Source organism: Pelobates fuscus, chromosome 3 (assembly GCF_036172605.1).
Source record: "Pelobates fuscus isolate aPelFus1 chromosome 3, aPelFus1.pri, whole genome shotgun sequence".
Classification (NCBI taxonomy): Eukaryota; Metazoa; Chordata; class Amphibia; order Anura; family Pelobatidae; genus Pelobates; species Pelobates fuscus.
The window spans coordinates 164387075-164405257 of record NC_086319.1 but is presented as its reverse complement, the minus strand read 5'-3'; the positions used below and the strand labels follow the sequence as shown (position 1 = coordinate 164405257).

The 18183-nt window shown below is 41.3% G+C and overlaps 1 protein-coding gene across 1 annotated transcript in view; it reads left to right on the top strand.

Annotated features, from left to right (window-relative positions):
* The first annotated feature begins 5256 nt into the window (after nt 1-5256).
* The window catches only part of KIAA1549 (KIAA1549 ortholog), a 199140-nt gene continuing 186213 nt past the window's right edge, over nt 5257-18183 (top strand). The window contains exon 1 of the mRNA XM_063447620.1: nt 5257-5422. Within this exon, the coding sequence (XP_063303690.1) occupies nt 5296-5422 (127 nt within the window). The 5' untranslated portion in view covers nt 5257-5295. The remainder of the gene's footprint in view (nt 5423-18183) is intronic.

Here is an 18183-nt window from a genome sequence, read left to right as displayed (position 1 = left end):
GCTGCTCTTATACCAACTCCACTGTCTCAATGGACTCCAGTTTATACAGCTCAAGAAGAGGAGTGGTTAAAGACTGAACCTGGAAAGTATTTGGAGAACAAATGGTATCAGTTAGAAGATGGAAGAATAGTAATTCCAGCATCACTAGCGGTAGAAATTGTCCAAAACTATCACAACGGGACACATTCTGGGGGAGAGAGTACAGAAGAATCTCTCAGAAAACATTTCTACATACCTATGCTAAAAATAATGCAAGGCAAGGACCAGTAAAGCCACCAGGAGTCCAGTTTATGGGGGGACTCCCCATGTCCGATCTACAAATTGACTAAACAGTAATGCCTAAATCTGGTGGACATCGCTACCTACTGGTAGTTGTGTGCACCTATTCCGGCTGGGTAGAAGCATGTCCTACTCGTACAGAGAAAGCAGGAGAAGTTGTGAGATTCCTGCTACGAGAAATAATACCCCGATATGGACTACCCTGCTCTATAGGATCGGACAATGGTCCAGCTTTTGTTCATCAGTGCCTACAACAACTGACTCATATGCTTGGTATAAAGTGGAGGCTTCATACGGCATATAGACCCCAGAGTTCTGGTAAGGTAGAGAGAATGAATAGAACTATTAAGAACCAGTTGGCTAAAATGTGTCAGGAAACCCAACTTAAGTGGAACGTTCTCTTGCCCATAGCTCTATTGCGAATCCGCAGTACACCTACCAGAAGGATGGGCCTCTCTCCTTTTGAAATCATGTATGGGCGACCACCTCCCGTACTTGCTAACTTAAGGGGGTATTTGAGTCAGTTGGGAGAAGGAATTACCCGGCAGCAGGTTGTAGAGTTGGGTAAGACTATGGAGGAGGTACAGAAATGGGTACAAGATAGATTACCTGTGAATATTTATCCCCCAGTTCATAGTTACCACCCAGGAGACCAAGTGTGGGTTAAAGAGTGGAATAATGTACCGTTAGGGCCCAAGTGGAGAGGTCCTTATGTTGTTCTTTTGTCTACCCCTACAGCGATAAAAGTGGCCGAAGTGACTCCGTGGATACATCACTCCAGGGTTAAACCAGCAGCAGTCGATTCTTGGCAAGCTACAGCAGATCCAGAGAATCCCTGCAAGATCCGGTTAAAGCGCACGACTCAGTCGGAGTGACGAGGAACCTTGTGGATTACAAATTTTATTGTTTCAGAGATTGGTAAGTGAGTGAGAAGGCCATAATAAAGCCTGTCCGCTCACCGACGTGTAGTGTATAAGTCAGGAAAAGTCTCGAAGAGACCCCTGTGAAGACGAGCAGAACTCCATTCCCTGCAGCCCTTACATCCTGGAAGCTGAGGTGCCATCGCACGGACGAAGACTGAGGATGACGACGAAAGATGTGTTTCTAATAATGTTTTTATATGTGTATTTTTATATTCAGGAAGGTAGAGGTACCGACACCCCTAGCTGTGAGGTATGCATTAAGACTACAAGAACAGGTAACCATATTTCCCAGACCCTAATTTGGCATTCGCAATACGAGTGTAAAGGAGATGTATCAAGATGTAGATACTTAAATATAGAATATAGTGTGTGCCATTTAGGAGTAGGAGAACCTAAGTGCTTCAGTCCAGAGTATCAACCCCGTACAATTTGGTTGACTCTCAGGAATGGAGATCTTCAGGGGACCCTAATTAACAAAACGGTATTAGAATCCGTATATTCTTCAGGTGTTCTGCTATTTGATGCGTGTAAAGCGATATCAAGTGGTAGAAAGCCGTGGAATGTATGTGGGGATCTTAGATGGGAGAGAACGTATGGGTCTAACGATAAATATATTTGTCCCAGTAGTAAAAATAAGTATGTGAGTCCTAGATGCCCAAATAGAGATTATAACTTTTGCCCATATTGGTCTTGTGTGGGGTGGGCAACTTGGGGACAGACAGCAGACAAGGATATGATTGTGACTAAGTTGCCTACCAATCCATACTGTAAGTCTATGGAATGCAATCCAGTCCATATACTTATAAATAACCCCGACAAGTTCTTAGATAAATATGGTAATTTATTTGGGTTTCAAATATATGGGACGGGTTTAGACCCTGGGACAGTATTGTTTATAGGGATAGAGACTGATACGGTAACCTCCCAGACTCATCAGGTATACCATTCCTTCTATGAGGAAATGAGTATAGATAATAAGATTCCCCATAATGCTAAAAACCTGTTCATTGATTTAGCTGAAAGTATTGCCGGTAGTCTTAATGTTACCAACTGCTATGTGTGTGGAGGTACTAACATGGGAGACCAATGGCCTTGGGAAGCAAAGGAGGTAATGTCCGGTTCTGAGGCAGTTGACCAATTAATATCTTCACAAGCCGATTATCATATGAGTGTTAGAGGTAAATCTGAGTAGAGATTAAAGACCTCCATCATAGGTTATGTTTGCATAGCGAGGAAAGGAATGATGTATAATACTTCTGTAGGAGAATTAACTTGTCTAGGGCAAAAAGCTTATGATGATGATACAAAGAATACAACTTGGTGGTCGGCTTCAAATGTCTCAGAACCATCTAACCCGTTTGCAAGATACGCCAATTTAAAGGATGTGTGGTTTGATCTATCCATCACATCTAATTGGAGAGCCCCAGCAAATTTGTACTGGATCTGTGGTAAGAAAGCCTATTCGGAGTTGCCACAGGACTGGGAAGGGGCATGTGTGTTAGGTATGCTCAAACCATCCTTCTTCTTGTTACCTATCGAAACAGGTGAGACTTTAGGTGTTAAAGTCTATGATGTGAATCATAGGAAGAAAAGGGGACCCATAGAGATAGGCGCCTGGGAAGATGATGAATGGCCTCCCCAGCGTATTATAGATTACTATGGGCCAGCCACGTGGGCAGAGGATGGTACCTTTGGTTATAGAACCCCAATTTATATGCTCAACCGTATTATAAGATTACAGGCAGTGGTTGAGATTATTACTAATGAGACCTCACAAGCGCTCAATCTTCTAGCGAAGCACAATACCAGGATGAGGACAGCAGTATACCAAAACAGATTAGCCTTGGATTACCTATTGGCAGTAGAGGGAGGTGTATGTGGGAAGTTTAACCTGAGCAATTGCTGTCTTCAAATAGATGACGAAGGGCAAGCAATAGCTGAGCTTACTAGCCATATGGTTAAACTAGCGCATGTGCCTACTCAGGTATGGAAAGGGTATTATCCAAGTAGTTGGTTTGGTAGCTGGTATGAGCAGTTTGGAGGGCTTAAGGCATTGGTAGGTGGAGTCCTACTGATTTTAATGTTGTGTCTACTCCTGCCATGTCTTATACCCTTAGTAGTTAGGTCTGTGCAAAGCCTGATAGAAAATATAGCAGAGAGGAAGGCTGCTGCACAGATAATGGCAATTTATAAATATAAGGCTCTAGATCAGGGAGAACCAATGCAGGAAGATGAGTATTGAAGATTCACATCATGGATAAGTCTGGTCTGGTTCATGGTAACTTGCGGTGTATGCAAACCAAGGTTAAGTGATGCCTCAAGTAATTGTGAGTATCAAGAGGCATCAAAGGGGGAAATGTGGTGGAATCTCGGTAAAAATAAATTTAGTAGGCCGAGATTACCACGTGGCATGTGTACGTGCATATGCTGACGTATCGATCAGTTAGTTGCACGTGGCAAGATACGATCAGTAGTGTACGGAGCATGTGCAAGAATAGAGGATGTAGTATTCCCCTCCTCCATTGTGCTGGACAGGCCATGCGGTCAAGCAGGAAGTTAATTCTTATTTGTATTGATTGGTCAAGAGAATGTGCGGGTGGAGCTTAATATGGGAGGAGTTATGTGCCTATATAAGGAGCCTGCACTATTGTCCGGGGCTCAGAACTTGTTGTATTTTGGTGACATTAGTCCCTCTGAGTCCCGATCGGTGAACCGAATAAAGAATCTCTTCCTTCCTGAAGAAACCTGTGTCCATCTCTCTGTGCTTGGCTTCCGTCAGTTTCTCCGGTATCAAAAACATAGCTCACTTATGCCTCGTTTCCACTGAGCGGATCGGTTCGGGTTGGTACAGTTTGGAAGGTTTAGAATGGACCAGCCCATTCTGGTGAGCGTTTCCACTGCAAGTCAGACCTTCAGGGCCATGCAGGGTTTAGAAAAAATGCTCTTCCTGTCCACCAATCAATGGATTGTATAGTAGTTCCGCCCTAACCGAACCGTTCCATTTTCTATGGCCCTACATCTGAAGCAGGACCTTGAATGGATTGGTACGGTTCGCTTGTATGGACCACTTTCATAATGGAAACACCCAAAATAGCGAACCGTACCGAACTGAACCGAACCGATCCGATCCGCTCAGTGGAAACGAGGCATTACAATATTTCCAGTTTAGTTACTTTGGCCTTGAATGTGACATTTATTTTGAATAAATGTTAAATCTCCCACAATTAGCACTTCGGTTACCACTGGAGTAAAAATTTAATATTTTGTGGGTTGTCTATTCCCATGTCAATTTTTTTTTAAGAAACACAATATCCTTGATGAATACAAATAAGTGACTATTGGTGTTAAAGCCTTCACCTTAAAAAAACAAACAACAAAAAAAAAAAAATCAAAAATCCCTGGATGCGTAAACTAATGAAAAAGTATCCAATTCAATTTAAATTCTCAAAATTTAACAACATAATACAATTATTAGAAAGTAACAAAAAAAAAAAACAACAAAAAACAACCTTATCAAGAGAAACAATAAAGAAAAAAAATAATGGCAGTGGTTTATACACATCCTTACATGATTGTGTGCAACAGGGACAAATAGCTAGAGCAAAATGGGTACCAACGGATGAATTACTTCTTCAAAAAGTGTTAATCTTTTAAACTCCCACCCCTGTGGTTTTATCCTGAATGCCCTGGAATGTAAGAGAGAATGTGTAGAATAGTGTTTAGAGGATGGATTTAGGTTCCAATGCTATGACAACAATATGTCACCCCTATAGCATGTAAAATCAGGAACTGGAATGACAAGGATTAATTACCAGGACGACAATTAGAGCTTGAATAGATATAATCAAACATTTAAAAAATAATAATAACCTAGCCTTAGTTAAAACACCAAAAATGTTACGAGCACTATTAGTATAAGTAATATAGAATTGGGGGAGCCATACCCCCCCCCCAGCTTGTGCTTTGTCTCGTTCTCTCTGTTCACTTCTCCCAGATGGCCGCTAGGTGTCTCCCGCTCTCCCCCCGGGGACCCGAGGCACCGGATAGAGGGGGAGCTGCTGCAGCGGCGGCTCGGTGTGCAGGCCGGCCCGGGATGCCGTCCTCTTGTCCCCGGAACTCCAGGGCTGGGGACATGGATCGAGGTGTGCGCAGAGCTCCGGCCGTCTGCACGCTTCTCTTCCTGGGGATCGGGCTGCAGCTTAACCCGTGGGCAGCGGAAGGTAGGTGCTGGCCACTAACCGGGGGAACGGGCATGTTGAGCACCCGCTAGATGCCCATATACCCTCTAGGGGGGCAACAGAGATTATACAAGTATAGGGTTGATTGGGAGGGAAATAACACACCAGATGCCCCCGACTGGTGCAAATGAAAACCATTAGGTGCCTGTGGCTAGGGGCGAGAGCTGAAAGTGCCCCTGGGTGGGGGTGCAATGCTGCATTGCATGGCATTGCTAGGCTAGACAGACTTTAAAATGCCCCAGGGGCTGCACAAGACTGGGTTCTCTGTGGGTGCATCTCCCTAATTTCCTTGTGATTGATATTGTTAGCATCTAAATACCCCAACAATTAGCACAGGCCATTAATAGCTCCAAATCTCGTTAATTAGCATTATTAATTACCCCTCTTCACTCCCCCCTCTGTATATCTTCCAAGTGTGGTGAGCATTTTATTTCATTTTAGTCCCACTGGGCATATACGTGCCAAAGACACATCCTAAGTAATAGCTTATATCTTACTGTCAAATACTGACTGACATTTATGCCTGTATATTATACAGGTATGTAATATATATATTGTTTTACTCAACCATTATGATACACATTATTCAAGTTGCCCAATCCCATTCTAGAGATGCATATGCATATCTTATTTGCATCATCTCATCTAATTTAGGTCCATATGCATCTTCTATCCTTACAGAGGTCTGCATGCATCTTTATAGCTACCAGTGCCTTGAAGAACGAATTGCTTTTTTACCATCTTTTTTTATCTAGCCTTTGAGCATCCTATATTGTTATTCCTAAGCATTGTATGCCTTTTCCATTTCAGGAGTGTATACCATGGCAGAATTTCCTTGATCTCATCTCACACTAGCGGTTTTAGACTGTGTGGTGACCCCTAAATGTGTCAGTACATCACTTAGGAACACTTCTCTGGCAGAATTCAGGCCTCCCCATGAAATATTAATTACATTGAGGTACTCCGGACCAAAACTACACCAGACGCCTGTTTTTTTTTTTTAACTATCCCTTTGCTGTTTGCAGACATTTCTAATTTGCAACATTTGACACAAACAGGGTGGAGAAGGTTCAAATATGTCATTAATTTTTCCCATATGTCTGCGAAATGAACATTTGACTCCTGGTGGGCCAAATGAATGGGTATTGTTGTGGAGGGGTAATTTTATTGGCGTTATGAATATTAAACCACTGTAACAGTAAATCGTATCAAGGAAATTTAAGCAGTTGCTTTGTGAGTACAGGATTTATTCTAGCAATACCGTGTAGTAATACTAATAATTAGCCTTGATTATAAGTACTGTAATTAGAACGTATTGTTCTTGATCTCTGGTAATCCTGAAAAATAATGAATTATTGTCTTTCAAATAATTTGCACTGAATTGTAACTTAATAGACCAGCTCTGCACAGTCGAGAAATGGTTAAGTTGTGGCTGCCATGTTTTTCGTTACTCATCAGGTCTCCCCTATTAACCATTTCATTGCTAGATGAGTGTTCCATTTATTGCAAAGCACTGAACGATTTTAAAACATTACTGACGCGTGTTATAATACATTATATGACATTGAAGCCTTTTTTTTATATGAGAAATTACTGTTTTGTAATTTGGTGTTGCATGTGAATGGTCAATAAATACAGCCTTAGAAATGTGGCGGCCGGCATAGAATGTACATGGTTGTATATGGAAAACTACAGGGCAAGAATTCCTTTATATTCCATATAAGTTTTGTTATAGAGAGAAATTTTGTTTTATCTATAAATCATTAGTGATGGCAAGTGGCCTTTGCAACAGCTTACACTGATATGATTCAAATTGCAAGTCCTATACTACTGGTCAGGTCTTAAAAGTTATTTGCTACAGCAAGCCTAGAGGGTCCATGGCACACTCGCCAGGGATGAATTTCTACTCGCCAGGACTACATTTTTACTCTCCAGTGGCTAGTGGCAAGTGAGAACTTGGTGATTAACCCCTCATCACTCAAGAAGTAATAATTTATTTTCTTGTAATAGCCTTTTCTATACCCATAAAAGCTATTCTAGGTATCTACGTTCCATTCTGTAATATACTATCTTTTTTAAAGTACCCATGGACATTCACAAATCAATCTTCCCATTATGCCCTCTTAGTTTATAACTCCTGTTTATTGGAAAATGACAGGAAGAGGGTTAAAGATCAGACGGATGTCTGCTGATTATTTGAAATGGCAGGCGGCATGTACATTCATAATCCTGACACGGCTAGCATTTCATTTGTTGAAAAAAATAGCAATTAATTGCAGTTGCAGAAGTTAAAGGAAGCCACACGGCAGCTTCATTTTAATTATGTACAGTGAGCTCAGTCCAGGTATTGGCACCTCCTCTCAGCCAATCCTAACCTCCCTTTTACTTGTATCGGCAATGCTGAGTTTTTCAATGAACCCATGCTCAGCAGATGTTCATGGGATATGTAGTTCAGCAGATGTTCAATCCATCAGACCATATAAAAATAACTGCAATCCATGCTGAAGTTCCATTCATGTTTTTTATGAATTAAGCTATATACACAGCTATATCCCTGGCTCCTTCTCAGAAAGCAGAAAGGAGAAGAAGAGATGTGTGGAGGGACCACCTCTATAACCTCTTCAAGATTTGTATGCAAATAGTAATCAGATTGGACTGAATCTCTTGTGTGTGCTGCAATAGATATAAGAATGACACTTATCACATTTATAGTATACACATAAATCTTGCTCACATATTAACGGAACACTCCCACCCCCATAACAACTTCAGCTCCTTCAGAGGTTAAAAAGTTTTGCAACGTTTCGACCTAGAAGTTTGGACACCAGCACAACATCGCTGTCCTCCCAGCTTCCTTCCTCTCTGCTCCTGCAGTAAGAGGAGGGTTTAGCTAGTTGGCTGGTGATAGGTCGAGCGTATCAGCTGACATTATCAGCATGTCACTACACATACTTCTTCAGAGAGGAAGGAAGCTGGGGGCAGTGGTATTGGGTGCCAGAGCCCCAACTTCAAGGTTAAACCATTGTTATGAAGGTGGGAGTGTTCCATTAAAAACAATGAGGTCCACGGATTGGTTGACACATCTAAGTCAGTTCCTGCTCTTAGAATATAGTGGCTGGAGCGGAGGAGTTGCAGATGCCTAATAAAACCTGAAGAAGGACATTCACAGGGAATAACTGTATTATTTGCATAATCTATATGATGCATAAATAATTAATTGGTTAATCACTGCTAGAATTTATTTGTAAGCAGTTGCTTAAATTCCCCCACAGAGACTGAGCACCATGATAAATATAACCCACAAGCATCTACAATTCAGGAATTTCCCATCACTGGTGTGTAACTCCCCAACTAGACAGTACAAGATATGTCCATGCAAGTGGGACACAAATTTTTTAGCAAATTAGTCATTTCTAATTTCTTTGCAGTCACAAGTGGTAATCGAATAGAAATTTCCTGGATATTTTTTTTCTGCAAAGCAAAAGTGCGTTAAAACGTGAATATTACTGAGAGAGGAAAGGTAAACACACCCAAATGTATTAAAAATGCATAGCTGACACTTTTTGTAATGGCTTCTTTAATGCTCAGCAGAAAGGAGCCTACTATGAATGGAGAAAAAGTGCTAGTACTTTCAAAATGATAAAAAATGTCACAACAACTAGATTAGCCGTGATACACTCTCTTTCAAAACTAAGTGTCTTTAATCAAAATAATGATTAACTGGTTTAAGAGTAAAATGGCATGAAGTACGAACCGGTAGCTCCCTCCTTGTAATAAACGAAATGAACAGAAAACTATTTGCAATTCGGTCTTTGGAATTTCTCTCTGTTTATTCGTCTTTCGGACTAATGGACGAGTAGCCGAAATTCCGACAAAAATGAATGCCAAAGTCTACAAGTGGGCATGTACAGAAATTTCACAGCATGAGCTTGTGTGGGCAGCTGAAGGCGATCCGGTAAAAGTAATCCAGGAACACAAAGATAGCGTCGCCGAAGACATAGATTTGGAGCAAAAATGAGGGAGTAAAAAAAGGTGAAATGGGGGAGCTCCAGGTATTTGGGGGTGACTGGGATGATAATAAGTGGAGAGGAGTAGGGAGTGGGGTTACAAAAATAAACTGATGCTGCCATGACAGTGCTGCTTTAAGGAAGAAAGGTTTTGATGAAAATTCAATATGTCTTCTCTATACATTGCAGAGTTACAGAGCAGGTCAACTCAAATATTTTGTTAAAAATTATCTTAAAACTACTGAATTCTATAATTTTAAAGGACAACAGTCACCTAAAAACTATTTTTAATATAATAATACTTTCATGAAATACTGAAATAAAATATATTTTTAAAACAAATTTGATATACATAGAGAAAATTAGGAAAAACTAATTTAGTATATGACAGGATCCTTCAGCCATATATATGCCCCTTTGATCAGACCATGTTTAAAAACTGACAGCTAATCTCTATGGTATTCCCAGCTTCACTCCCCTTACAGAAGCAAGGAAAACCATAGAGACTAAATGTCGGTTTTCAAACACTGGCAGACCAAAGGTGCATGTATGTGGCTGAGGGATCCTGTCAAAGGCAGGGATGAGTTTTTCTATTTTAATGTTTTGTTACCTACTCTTTGTTAAAAAAATAAATAAAAAATAATACTTTTAATACTTGATGAAAGGATTATCGTAGTAAAAATATTATTTTCAAGGTTATAGCTGTCCTTTAATATGGTAAGTTGCGTTGTATACTCATATGATTAATACATTGATTTTAAGCATGTGTTTGAATATGAATTTGTTTGTAATTATGCTAGCACAATTTAGGAATAGCTTCCCAAGGTGTTTAATAGAGTCATGCTGCATGCAGTGTTTGGTCCCCAGTCAGGGTTCTTTTAAGTAGTGCTACATGTGTTACAGCAGGGGTAACCAATCTAGTGCAATGCTCAGCCCTCGGGCACTGAACGCTTCAAACATTTATTAAAGTATTGCAAAATGTCAGTATTTTTCCATTATGTTGTATTTTGTACAGTTTTTTTTTTGTCTGTTTATGCATAGGAATGCACTATTGTTATATATAATTCATCAGGCTAATGATGCAGATGCAAAATGAGAAAAACACAAAACAAAAAAAACCTAACAGGGATATTTACGAAAGTGAGAATTCAAAATTCAAATGTCCAGAGTGAGATTTGTTGATTTGTCAAAGGAATATAAAAATTTAGGCTCAAATAACTGATATGGAAAAATCTGAGTTGGGGAGATTTTGAATTTGACTATTTTGGTCTGAAATTTGAAATTCTTCTGTCAGTTTTCCTCATTTCACTCCGTTTCATGAACAACTATAAAATTATTTTAGTATCTAATTTCCCCCCCTGTGATTTAATAGCATTTTTCAGACACTATATTTACAGTTTTAACCCCTTAAGGACCAAACTTCTGGAATAAAAGGGAATCATGACATGTCACACATGAGAGATTTAAAGTTCACTCCAAACACCATGACCACTTCACTGATTTTAAGGAGTCATATTAAATACAGAGAGGCCTCTTGCTTGGAATGTTTCTATAATAATATTTTGGAATTAATAAGTATTAGGAAAATTTTTGTTCTTACAAAATTCTATTTGTTGAATATATATGACTTATCTCCTGTGCTCTTAGCCAAAATTGCACTCCAAAGATGTGAGTTAAAGTAGGGCCTAGAGACGCACAACCTTTGGTATACAAGCTGGTCCATGCGCTACTCTCAGCCTAGATTGAGCTAACCGGTTTTATTCTAATGCTAACTAATATATAACTATGTTTTTTTTTCAAAGTTTCTTCACATCAATACAAAAAAGGTGCATGTAAAGTACCGTATTTATCGGCGTATAACACGCACCGGCGTATAACACGCACCTCATTTTTAGAAAGAAATTCCAGGAAATTTCCACCCCTCCCATAGTATTCCCCCCCCTCATCCCATAGTATTCCCCCCTCATCCCATAGTATTCCCCCCTCATCCCATAGTGTTCCCCCCTCATCCCATAGTGTCCCCCCTTTCCATAGTATTCCCCCCTCCCATAGTATTCTCCCCCCCTCCCCTCCCATAGTATTCTCCCTCCTCCCCTCCCATAGTATTCTCCCCCTCCCCTGCCATAGTATTCTCCCCCCTCCCCTCCCATAGTATTCTCCCCCCCTCCCCTCCCATAGTATTCTCCCCCCTCCTCTCCCATAGTATTCTCCCCCTCCCCTCCCATAGTATTCTCCCCCCCTCCCCTCCCATAGTATTCTCCCCCCCTCCCCTCCCATAGTATTCTCCCCCCCTCCCCTCCCATAGTATTCTCCCCCCCTCCCCTCCCATAGTATTCTCCCCCTCCCCTCCCATAGTATTCTCCCCCTCCCCTCCCATAGTATTCTCCCCCCTCCCCTCCCATAGTATTCCCCCCCTCCCCTCCCATAGTATTCTCCCCCCTCCCCTCCCATAGTATTCTCCCCCCCTCCCCTCCCATAGTATTCTCCCCCCCTCCCCTCCCATAGTATTCTCCCCCCCCTCCCCTCCCATAGTATTCTCCCCCCCTCCCCTCCCATAGTATTCTCCCCCTCCCATAGTATTTTCCCCCTCCCCTCCCATAGTATTCTCCCCCTCCCCTCCCATAGTATTCTCCCCCTCCCCTCCCATTCTCCCCTCCCCTCCCATAGTATTCTCCCCCCCCTCCCCTCCCCTCCCATAGTGTACTTCCCCCTCCCCTCCCCTCCCATAGTGTACTTCCCCCCCCCCTCCCCTCCCATAGTGTACTTCCCCTCCCATAATTACTTACCTGTCCTGAAGCGTGGGCCGGCTTCACAGCTTGCACCGCGGTACAGGAACTTTAATTTCATGTTCCGGTTTCCGGCGGGACTGAAAGGAAGGGTGCACGGTACAGGAACTTTAATTTCATGTTCCGGTTTCCGGCGGGACTGAAAGGAAGGGTGCACACTATTGTGCACACTTCCTTTCAGTCCCGCCGGAAACCGGAACATGAAATTAAAGTTCCTGTACCGCGGTGCAAGCTGTGAAGCCGGCCCAGGCTTCAGGACAGGTAAGTAATTATGGGATATCGGCGTATAACACGCACCCACGATTTTCCCCCTATTTTCAGGGGGAAAAAGTGCGTGTTATACGCCGATAATTACGGTATTTGCCATGTTATATTATGTATGCTGAAACACTTGCATTCGCTGTCGTGGCAATGCAGGATGCCTGTACACAAAAAGCACAACAAAAATAAAGAATAAAAAAAAAAAAAAAAAAAAAAGTAGGGCTCGACAAATCCCAGGCGCCAGGTCGCCATGGCAACCATGAAATTTGTGAGCCTGTTCAGCCTCTGAGATGACATGGGGCTTAAATCGTAGACGGGCAGTCGACTCACGCAGGGCTGAGGTGGGCAGGCAGACTGACGATCAGCTCATTAAGAGCTGTGTAAGGAAGACGAGCGGCTGTATCAGTGAGGCGGGCGGATGTATCAGGGAGGCGGGTGACTTGATCAGGGAGGCAGGCGGCTGTATCAGGGAGGCTATAATCTCCTTGCTCTGCACCCTCGCGCACCTTCCAGTGATGCCGGGAGTCGGACTATGTCGTCATTCTGGCCCTGCATCACTAAACAGCGCTCTAGGGAGCAGAGCAGAGAGAAGCCCCACTGGACCCCAGAGCAGGGAGAAGCCCCACTGATTCACTCCAGTTCTCCCAAAGGTAGGGAGGATGGGTGGATTTAAAATAAAAAAGCAGGGATTTGTGAGTGAGTGTTGCAGTGTGTGTGTGTGACAAATCAGTGAAAATGTGTGTGTGTATGTGTGTGTCTGTGAGTGTGTTTGTTTGTGTATGTATGTCTGGCAGCGAGTGAGTGTCTGTCTGTCAGTCAGTGAGTGACATGTGCCTGTCAGTGAGTGTGTGTCTGTCAGTGAGTGAGTGTATGTTTATGTAACCTGCCACCCCCTCCTCCAATCACAGGGAAAGGTATTTTTAATCACCATTTTCCCACACCGTGCTGGTGACACTGCGGCTGGCCCCACCTCCATGGCTGAGATCATCAATCTTGACGATCTCAGCCAATACAATGCTTCCTCGTAGAAAAACACTGGGAGACTATTGCGCATGCACTCCATAACGCCATGCTGCGCATCAACTTCTCCTCATAGAGATACATTAAATCAATGAATCCCTATGGGGAGCATTAACGTAGTTGTTGCACACTGTGCAGCAGTGACCCAGGAAGCACTTCTAGAGGCTGTCAGAGTGTCTGTCCCTAGAGGAGTTACCAGACAGCAATGTAAACCCTGCCTTTAGTCTGAAAAGTCAGTGTTTACGTTAAAAAGCATGCAGGGACAGTATATAGACTTCAGAACAACTACATTAGGCTGTAGTGGTTCTGGTGACTATAGTGTCCCTTTAAGAACTGTATTTTTGATGTTGAAAAATATGGCTCCTAACTGTTTTTGCTGGCTTCTAGATTTCAACACGTTTGTGTTCCTGATCCTATTGTGCTCCTTTAATGCAGAAGTTCATTTTTTGTGAATCACTATTTTTCTTTAATTTCAGATTCAGTTTTTAAAATAGCTTTAATAAATGTACAGTTTGCTTTATTTAGACTGATCTGATTAAATATTTGTGTCCCGTTTTAAAGTGTAATTATTTTTATTAAAGTCTGTGCATTTAAAAAAATTGTAGATGTAGTTATTGAACTACGAGCAAGTCGGCAACTAGTTTATGGGACTACCTAGATCAGACACTAACATGGGTTACCATGCTGTATTGCTTTATGTGCTGCAACAGTTAAGGCATATAGAAACTCTACATTGGTTACCTATGACCGACCTCACCAAAATTGATATTTTAATGAAAGGTCTGCAATTAACATGAGAGAGAGAGGAGGTGAATGCTAATTTCTAAATAATAGCCAGTGTGTTTGAGAAGGACATTTTTGTGATCATTGGGCTGGAACATGGCCATGTGTATGCTGTCAGGCTAGCTATGTAATATGTGTGCACAGACCCTGCCAAGATCAGGTCTGACTGTCATTATTCTGTTGTCTGTCTGGCTCTTTTAGCCTTATTTCTCCCTCACTCTTCTCTTAATACCTCTTTCTTTTTCCATCAGTCTATCTATTCTTCCTCTCTTTTTCCCTCTCCTTTACTCGTCTTGTTCTTCTCTCCATACCTCTTTCTTTTTCCACCAATCTATCTATTCTTTCTCTCCCTCTCTCACTTTATCTTGCTGTTCCTCCATCTATGTTTCCCTCTGTCTAAATCTACCTCTCCCATTCTATCTTCTACCTTCTAATCCCCCTTTTCCTCTCTGTCTCTTCCTTTCTCTTTTTCTGTGTTCATCTGACATCATGGAAGTGAAGGGCCTCTCTCCCCAGGCAATCCCAGCCTCTCAGTCTTGCATTTTGTATCACTTCTTAAGATAAAATCAAGGCTTTCAGGCAGAATTATTTTTTCCTGTCTCTGTACCAGTGATGTAATGAAATGGCAGAGCTTAATATAGCTTTAACCCATAACCTTCAGGCTGCTTAGTACATAACTAGATGGCGAATTTTTGTAAGTGCTTCAAAGATCAGGTGATGAATGCTACCCATCCGTCTGTCAGAATTTATTAGCTTTTTATGGAAAAATCCAGATTCACTACTTACATTTTTTACCCATTAACTCTTCAGGGCGCGTATCATTCATCAAACTCTCTAGAAAAAGAAAAGAAAAAAAACCCCACCAAAACCAAAAAGCAATAATGTGTAAATACTTATTTCAGAATATAATAACCCAATTCTTAGACCATCTACAAGATTTTCAAAAATGATCAGAGCAGAAAAAGGAATATATACTTTGACTTTCCATCACATTCTTCCTAATCTCTCTCACAAAGTGTTTTTATGATAATTGAGTTTGATGCTACACAGATCATCATCATTGGACACACCTCTCTTATCTACTGATAGAACAGAAACTATGACCTATTTTTATGCCGTGTATATATATATTCAGCTACCAAAAATAGTAGTACATATATAAAGTATATACATTTATAGGTAACAGTAACAGTATGTAAATAAAGTATATATATTTAGATGTAACAGTAATACTATGGCTGTATGTATATGTCTCCAATTGCATAGAGTTATAAACTTAAAATAGATAAACAACTACAAAATGGCACCTATGCATCTGTTTAAAATTTGGCCTCCATGATGTTTATGGATCCAGATAGTTGTGCTACATGAATTGATGCTACATGAACCTACTTCTCTTGGCCAGGAAAAATAAATGTATTTCACTGCTTACTTTAACTTGTTACGCGGGGCCATGGAATTGCCATTTTGGCCAAGGTTTCCTGGACAGCCATAAGTTCCCCATGCAGTTGGGAGGAACATAAATAGTTCTGCTCAGCACTTATGTAGATTCACATCCTGCAAAAAGGAAGTCCAATTAAACATGACTGATATTGTTGGCTCCATACTGCCAGACTTCATATTGAAATTACAGCAGCCTGGGATACATGGCCGAGTTTAACAACTCTTGTTGGACCCATGACTTGCCAAACTTAGGTATTTACATGGAACATTCGGAATGGACCAAATAATCAGCTTGGGTGTTGAGTATGTCTGGCTACTGAATTCTGTAAATATTTTTGAGCATGACATATATTATTATTATATTTATATAGCGCCAACAAATTTCGTAGTGCTTTACAATGGGTGGACTAACAAACATGAAATTGTAACCAGACAAGTTTGATGCACAGGAACAGAGGGGTTTGAGGGCCATGCTCAATGAGTTTACATGCTAGCTGTAAGGGAAGTATTAGGGAAGTAGATTGGTAGAATAGTATTTACTGAAGACTTAGTGTGTTTTTTTTTTTTAAATGACAGTTGCAGGAGAGGAATCATTCCTCATATCCTCCATAGGACTCTCCTTTAACCCCTTAAGGACCAAACGTCTGGAATAAAAGGGAATCATGACATGTCACACATGTCATGTGTCCTTAAGGGGTTAAAAAAAAATTCTGAGTCTGTCCATGATTTTTATGTGTTTTAAAAGAAGGTGTTTTTTCCACAGACCCTCAATTCTATTTAAATTTTCACACTTGGTGGAAATTAATTAAAAACAGATGTGGGTGAAAAGAAATGCAGAGCACATCCTTCTGGCACAGAAAATATGAACAGTTTTTGAGTGCGATCACTGAAATCTTAAGTCTCTCAACAGAGGACCACCTGGCTTGGAAAAGCATCACGTTCTTAGTGCATGTGATTAAATCCTGATCCATGAATGGCAAGTGATAACCAAGCCTAATCATCAGACCTCTGTCAGTTAGAATAATTTACATTTTCATCCCTTCAGGGAGATGAAGTGACACAGATGAGATTTTAATTTGATAAATTTTTGATGTTATTTGACCTGTCCGTTGGTGGGTACATTTTTTGTATGTATCAGTATGTAAGTTAGTAACACTTATGCTTCGTCAACTTTTGTTTTTAAAGAGGAACAATATGTGCATTTAAAGTAAAAGTAGTGCACATATTGGGGAGAACAATACTTTTACTGTTGCCACTTGTGCTTTTTTGAAGAATATGCATTTTAGTTAATGCACCAAAGAGCCACAACCAATATTTGTATGTACATATAAATCCTGTGGCCACTGGTTTCTAGTTCCACGTAATGATACCGGAGAAACTGACGGAAGCCAAGCACAGAGAGATGGACACAGGTTTCTTCAGGAAGGAAGAGATTCTTTATTGGATCACCGATCGGGACTCAGAGGGACTAGCGTCACCAAAATACAGCAAATTCTGAGCCCCGGACAATAGTGCAGGCTCCTTATATAGGCACATAACTCCTCCCATATTAAGCTCCACCCGCACATTCTCTTAACCAATCAACACAAATAAGAATTAACTTCCTGTTTGACCGCATGGCTTGTCCAGCACAATGGAGGAGGGGGAATACTACATCCTGTATTCTTGCACATGCTCCGTACACTACTGATCGTATCTTGCCTCGTGCAACCAACTGATCGATACGTCAGCATATGCACGTACACATGCCACGTGGTAATCTCGGCCTACTAAATTTATTTTTACCGAGATTCCACCACATTCCCCCCTTTGATGCCTCTTGATATTTCACAATTACTTGAGGCATCACTTAACCTTGGTTTGCATACACCGCAAGTTACCTTGAACCAGACCAGACTTATCTTATGATGTGAATCTTCAACACTCATCTTCTTGCATTGGTTCTCCCTGATTTAGAGCCTTATACTTATAAATCGCCATTATCTGTGCAGCAGCCTTCCTCTCTGCTATATTTTCTATCAGGCTTTGCACAGACCTAACTACTAAGGGTATAAGACACGGCAGGACTAGACACAACATTAAAATCAGTAGGACTCCACCTACCACTGCCTTAAGCCCTCCAAACCACTCATACCAGCTACCAAACCAACTACTTGGATTATACCCTTTCCATACCTGAGTAGGCACATGCGCTAGTTTAACCATATGGCTAGTAAGCTCAGCTATTGCTTGCCCTTCGTCATTTATTTGAAGACAGCAATTGCTCAGGTTAAACTTCCCACATACACCTCCCTCTACTGCTAAAAGGTAATCCAAGGCTAATCTATTCTGGTAGACTGCTGTCCTCATCCTGGTGTTATGCTGCGCTAGAAGATTGAGCGCTTGTGATGTTTCGTTAGTGATAATCTCAACCACCGCCTGTAATCTTATAATACGGTTGAGC